The sequence below is a fragment of the Diachasma alloeum genome, unplaced genomic scaffold, assembly GCF_001412515.2.
Source record: "Diachasma alloeum isolate Michigan unplaced genomic scaffold, Dall2.0 Dall_scaffold_00902, whole genome shotgun sequence".
Taxonomy (NCBI): domain Eukaryota; kingdom Metazoa; phylum Arthropoda; class Insecta; order Hymenoptera; family Braconidae; genus Diachasma; species Diachasma alloeum.
Window position 1 is genome coordinate 19,427 of NW_021681020.1, and position 6,542 is coordinate 25,968.

Below are 6,542 nucleotides of genomic sequence, written 5' to 3' on the forward strand. Positions count from 1 at the left end.
AAAAAAAAATTATTTGCGCCAAATCCGAAGCGTTTGAACTAAACCAAAATTGAATTGTGTGAAATCGATTTTGTCGCAAAAACAAGTATTTTCTAAATTTGATAGAATAAACAAAATATACTATACTATAACAAAATCGATTTCATACAATCCAATTTTGGTTTAGTTCAAATCGATATTTGTGTCTTACAATAGCATTTTCTTTTGCGACTATTCAATCGATGAACGATTTGGATCAATCATAGAATTTCTATTTCTTAGAAATTTTTTTTCTCAGTGTACGTGGATCCTGCGTGGATGAAGAATTCGAACATTTTCTAAAGGATTTTTCTGCTGGGATTTCCTATAGGATTTCCTATACATTCACTATAGGGTTTTCTATACAAAGTAACATACAAAATTGAGATTCGAAACCAATCGGTCACAAGGGTCAAGATTAGGGTCATAAATCTGATAGAAAATTCTATAGGAAATCCTATTTAAAAAATCCTATAGGAAATGTTCGAATTCCTGTAGGATATCCTATAGTAAATCCTATAGCATTTTTTCATACGTGCATACATACCAGACATCAAAATTTACTGTTTAACAGAGTAATTTTGAGGACAAATGAAAAATTTCGACGGGGCGGATGAAAAAATACTGGTGACGCCACTAGAATATGATGAAGCCCATAAGAAAAATTACTGTGGAACATAGTAAAAACTACGAGTCGGTATAGTAGAAGGTGATAGCTCAAAAAGTAAAATTTCCTTGGTCATTAGTAAAATTTATGAGCATAAATATGATTTTTTACTTGAGTGATGAAAAAAATTATCCCCCCTCCCCCTCTTCGGAAACGAATATTCATAGAAGAAGGGAACAAGGGCCGTGATTTTTTCAAGCACCGAAGTGAAAAACCATCTCTATTCATTTGTTATTAACTTTGGAGATTATTGTTAAGAGGCCTCGGAAGCGAAAAATAATACTGGAATATGGGGAAACGATTGCTGATCAATTATTTTTAAGACATCATAATTTTCGTCGAAGTAAACACAATGTGACTTGCGCGTAATCACAACGAAAATATTCTCAATCCGGGTCAGTCACTCACCACCCGGTCGATTACGACAGAGGGAGGGAGGGGATTCCAAGAAATGGAAACGATCGACGATCCAAATACCCGCTGCAGTTTGTACTAGTCAACATAGTAATTTCTGCTATTTCATAAAGTGAAATGTAGGAGGTGCAAGAGTATGAATTTAAATTTTGAACCGTAAAAGCAAATTACGATGTAACATAATAAAAATTTATACGATTTTAGTAATTTTTCGTCGATTCAATTGTAAAAATTGATTTTTTTTAATTTTTTAAAACATTCTTAAATAGCCGTTTTCGTGCTCGCATTTTATACTGTTTCGTTTATTCTAAATTACTATGTTATACAATAGTAAAAAATAAATTTCACATCGCAATAATTCACTTAAAATAAATGAAATTTTAAGGTTTTTCCAGTATGGTCCTCGATTACTATGTTAACATGGTAATTTTTCATTTTATATTCTTTCTGTGTGCTGTAATTGTTTACTTTGTCAATAAAATGGAGTTTGTTAAAATATGTTCATTCAGCTAGAGCTATTTATTTCATAGCGAACATTCGCAATTTACAAGCCAAAGCACACGTTGAAGTGACTTCCCTGAATCACGGGCTTCCTATCAGGCGACAACCTTCACGCGCTAATGTAATATATAATACTGTGTTGAGGCATGCAACTCGTCTCTACAGTGAGGGCTCACTATCTATCGCACGGTTCTTATCCTGTGCAAACCATTATTTATTGGCTTTCAATAATGAGCTGACGATCGGAACCACCGAGCAAGTCGAGCAATTCATCACCAATCCAGCTCATAACATTGGTAATATGGAATAAATTATTTTCGCTAAGCGGAAACTTATCGCATGCTATAATGTAGACGATAAAATCATCTTCAATATCTTATAACTTGCAGCTATACATCCAGAACCAAGAGGAATTGAGCAAATAATTTTGGAAAACAATGAACAGAATGATCCAGATGCTGTATGGATTCCAATAATAAGAACTCATGCACGTGAAGAAGAAATCTCCATCTTCATTTGTAAGTGGCAAATTGTTCAATGATTTGGTTGACAACATATTCAGCCAAGAATTACTCATTGACATTGAAATTTGCAGTAGAGGATCTAGAACAGTCTAGATGTGGTCGATGTGGCAATTCAATCTTGAATTATATTTCCTTACCCTGCGAATATTGGTTCGCATGCCAAAATTGCACTCAATACGCTGTTAACCAGACTGACCGAGCTGGATTATTTTGTCCTGTTTGCGGAACGCAATGCGTCACATTCCAAATAATGTATATTTCATAACAGGATTGCTGAATAACTGTAAGTATCAATTATTCACTTTTCAAAACAAATATTTAAATCAATTTTTTGTTATTTATAGCCTAAATCATCAAATCCATTCTTTTAACCACGGAGATTCTGCGGGATGAGGTCTACAGACTAAAAATACATTAGATTCATCTCGGACTTTCTCTTGGAAAAACTGAAAATTGAATGACACGATCTTCTCGATGGGTAGACGTAAGGGGGTCACCGGCAAACCGTCTACTATTGCAGTATTCCATTGCTATGGAAATCGTTTTATCTCTAATGGGACCCACTGACCACCGAGTTTCAGGATGATAAACTCTGTGTCATCAGTTTCCTATGCCCAAAAATTAGATTGGGTGCATATAGACACCTTATCTCATTGTTGGGAACTAGTTTCACATAAATTCACGGGTTTTATTTCATTCCTTTATTTTTGTTTAAAAATTGTTCAATAAGAGAAGAAAGAAAGACCTTAAAAACTGGACAAAATTAATACAGAGGCATTCCTTCTGAAAATATAAAACTAAAAATCTGTTAATGTTTTTCATTCAATATTTTTTAATGTTTTCTCATTCAATTAAATGGGCCAAGCTACCATATTCAAGATTATTTACGAACTACAGTGCTATCGTTTTTTGTTAGTAAATATTGGGACTCCTATGAGTCATGTGTTATTTAGTTTTGTTTCCCTAGTGATCATATGAGAAAGAAAAGAAAATGTGTGAAATGGCGCTCCTTTGATTTGCGTAAAGATTAAAATTTAATTTATTGGAGAAGCGAATTTCAAATATTTGTATGAAAATGTAATAATAATAAAGTTGAAAGATGTTTGTGACCATGAAGAACTTATGATTTTTAATTAATTTATTTCTTACGTTTCAGTTCTATAGTTAAACATGGCTGCCTGTACAACCATACATTCAATCTGTTCTATCTGCTCTTTTTTGGGGTCTATATTTCAACCTGCTGTGAATGATTCAGATATCCATCCAAATGTTTGTATGAAATTTCAACTTTTATACATATGTCAAAATTATCAATACATGAGTAACACACATCTAATTTCGTCCCATGAAAACGAAACAAACACGGTTTCCAATTCGCATATTGTCTGCAGCCGAAGCATTACTGTATTGATTGGACGTGCAAAATAGATGATGGGAATATTGATACCTCATTTGATTTTACTATTTAATGTGAAACAGAATCAAGACATCTACTAATGTGTATTTTCCCTGTCTTCACACATCGTCAGTTTACTTCATCAATATAGCAACGATTAACGATTAATAATAGTTTATTATCTCATATCCCATTCGCAAATTACTCATTACACAAATCGCATTATCGAATGCATATTCAGAATAAATGGGGAAACCTTATCCCCTATTTCTTTCGTCATTAGCTCTTTCTTTTCATCATAGATAGTAAAAAATTACTTTGGTTCAAAAAAAAGAACGATGGAAAATCAGGAAATTCAATCATATTTTGTTTTTCAGTGTGAAGATTCCCCATGATATTAACGATTCTATCCACTCTTGTACATGTCTCGAAAATAGTTATGATGAAACTATTCGAACGATGTATAAATGTTGGTGAATAAGTTAATAATTAATTAATTTAATTAATTAATAAAAAGCCATATAAGCAGCAACAGAATGAAATTTTTGAAGGTACAAAATGTAAATGTACGAAAAATAGCCGGTGTGTAACACCGTAGCCGGTAGTAACACGCGTCATGTGTGGTAAACGACAAAATGACCGTTCATTTTCAGTCATTTTTTCCGCCTACCCCGAAAATGACCAATCATTTTGTCGCCTACTACGCACAACACGTGTTACACCCATCGGCTATTTTTTGCTTCCGCTATTTTTTCCGCCTACCACAAAATCACACCAATAATTGACGAAAACACCCATATGATTATTTCATTTATTCTTCAATTGTCTACTCAGGAACATATTCTTTCATCATTTTCAATCGTATCGTTAGTTACCGGGATCTCTTGGAAGTACTAACAAACAAGGATTGGAGCCTTTTTGGTAGAAGCCATCGCTCATCGCTTCTTTATGTGTTATAAATCTTTTTCTTCTTTTAATTTCTACCAATTCCATTGGTAGTAAGCTTCTGTATGGATCTGTATCAATTATATTTTAAAAAAATGGAAACACCACCCCGCTTACATTAGATATCAACAATGTCACCAAAAAAAATACCTGCTGATTCGAAAACAATATCTTTTTCGTCCCGGCGGGCGCAAACTACACATTTCCGCATGTTATTCTTAACTAACAAGTTTGTGTAAGAAAATCTTCAAGAGAGTATATAGCTATTCTACACATTTAAATTATTCTTCATGTGATACTCTGCTTAAAAATGAAGTTTTGATCAAGCCAAACATAGAAGCAATATTTCACAATGTCACTGAAAAATATTGCTCGATGATTCAAAAACATATTACTTCGCACCCTGTGCCTGCAACGGGCACCCATGATCTACAGGGTGTTTAAAAGGAGATATTTAATTTTTCGCTAAAATGGATTTATACAAAAAATTGAATATCTCCAAAACCACTCGACCGATTGCGCCAGTGCAAAATATGAACCTTTAATCTCATGAGAGGTATAATCATAATACCAAATTTCAACTTGCTATCCCCATTTTTCATAAAGTTATGGGGTGTACAAGCTTAAAAAAAACAGAAAAATTGGAATATCTCTTAATCTTTGTATGGACAGGTAGACATATTTTGATTGATTAGTTAGCGGCTACCGAGACAAGTATGAAAAAAAAATTGATATCCGTCCAGTAGTTCATGAGATATTTGAATAATAGTATATTTCGTTACGAGAGCGGAAAAGAGTTTTTTGGCTCGTGGGATTATATCACTCACCTTCGGCTCGTACTATAAACCTCCCACGAGCCAAAAAACACTTTTACCACGAGTATCAAACGATATTTTTCATCACGCTGTGACGAAAAGTGAACTTTTCGGCACGCTCCGCGTGCCTAAAAGTCCAATTTCCGCCACATTGTGATGAAAAATATTGTTCGTAACTCGTGAAAAAATGTTTTTTAGCTCGTGGGATTATATCACTCGCCTTCGGCTCGTGATATAAACCTCCCACTCGCCAAAAAACACTTTTTTGCACTCGTTACGAAATATACTATTTCATCACAATGTGTGGCAAAGCGAAGCGCGAAGCGTGCCTAAAAAGTTACTTTTTCGCACAGCGTGATGAAAATATGTTTACATAAAAGGTTGAATATCTCAAGAACCGCTCGTCCAATTGCGCCCATCGACAATACCGATATTTTATGTTATAAAAGCTAGAAGCATACCAAATTTCAACTCGGAAGCGTGATTGCAAGTCCCATAAGCCCCGAAAAGCGATCAGATACTTGCGTCCACAAAAAATTTATCAGGAAGTATTTCTAAACATCTTAGAAACTTTTCGAAAATTTAATTTTATAAACTTTCAATTTTTTATAAAGATTTTATTTTTACATTTTTCGGGGAGTGTTCATTAATACTTCCACTTGTTTATTCATCCTAGGCTGGTCACCATGCGAGGAAATTGCCGCAACACGTCGTTTTATTCACCTTGCCATCGATTGGTTGACCGGAAAAATTTGAGAATAGTATATTTCGTAACGAGTGCAAAAAAGTGTTTTTTGGCGAGTGGGAGGTTTATATAATCCCACGAGCTAAAAAACATTTTTTCACGAGTTACGAACAATATTTTTCATCACAATGTGGCGGAAATTGGACTTTTAGGCACGCGGAGCGTGCTGAAATAGTTATTTTCATCACAAGGTCCACAAAGTATTTTCTGACGAATGTGGCTTTGTAGGCCGAGCCGAAGGCGAGGCCTATAATCACATTCATCAGAAAATACTTTTGGACCGTGTGATGAATGCAATTTTTCGTCAGAAGGCCCGTAAACCGCGATCAAACCGAGCGAAGCGAGGTTAGAATCGCGGTTTACCAGGTCTTCTCACGAAAAGTTCACTTTTCGTCACAGCGTGATGAAAAAATTGAATTCGTCAATTGAAGTATCTCAAAAATTCTAGTATTTTTTTTTCAATGTTGTATCCTTAATTCTGGGAGAAAAAAAATTATTGTCAACAGGTGAACAATTT

General features: G+C 34.4%; 1 protein-coding gene across 1 annotated transcript in view; it reads left to right on the plus strand.

The window, feature by feature from the left end:
- LOC107045255 overlaps window positions 1–3,169 on the plus strand; it is a 7,864-nt gene extending 4,695 nt beyond the window's left edge. The window contains exons 3-6 of the mRNA XM_015267447.1: window positions 1,630–1,896; window positions 1,990–2,118; window positions 2,196–2,407; window positions 2,469–3,169. Of these exons, the coding sequence (XP_015122933.1) occupies window positions 1,630–1,896; window positions 1,990–2,118; window positions 2,196–2,389 (590 nt within the window). The 3' untranslated portion in view covers window positions 2,390–2,407; window positions 2,469–3,169. The remainder of the gene's footprint in view (window positions 1–1,629; window positions 1,897–1,989; window positions 2,119–2,195; window positions 2,408–2,468) is intronic.
- The last annotated feature ends 3,373 nt before the right edge of the window (window positions 3,170–6,542 follow it).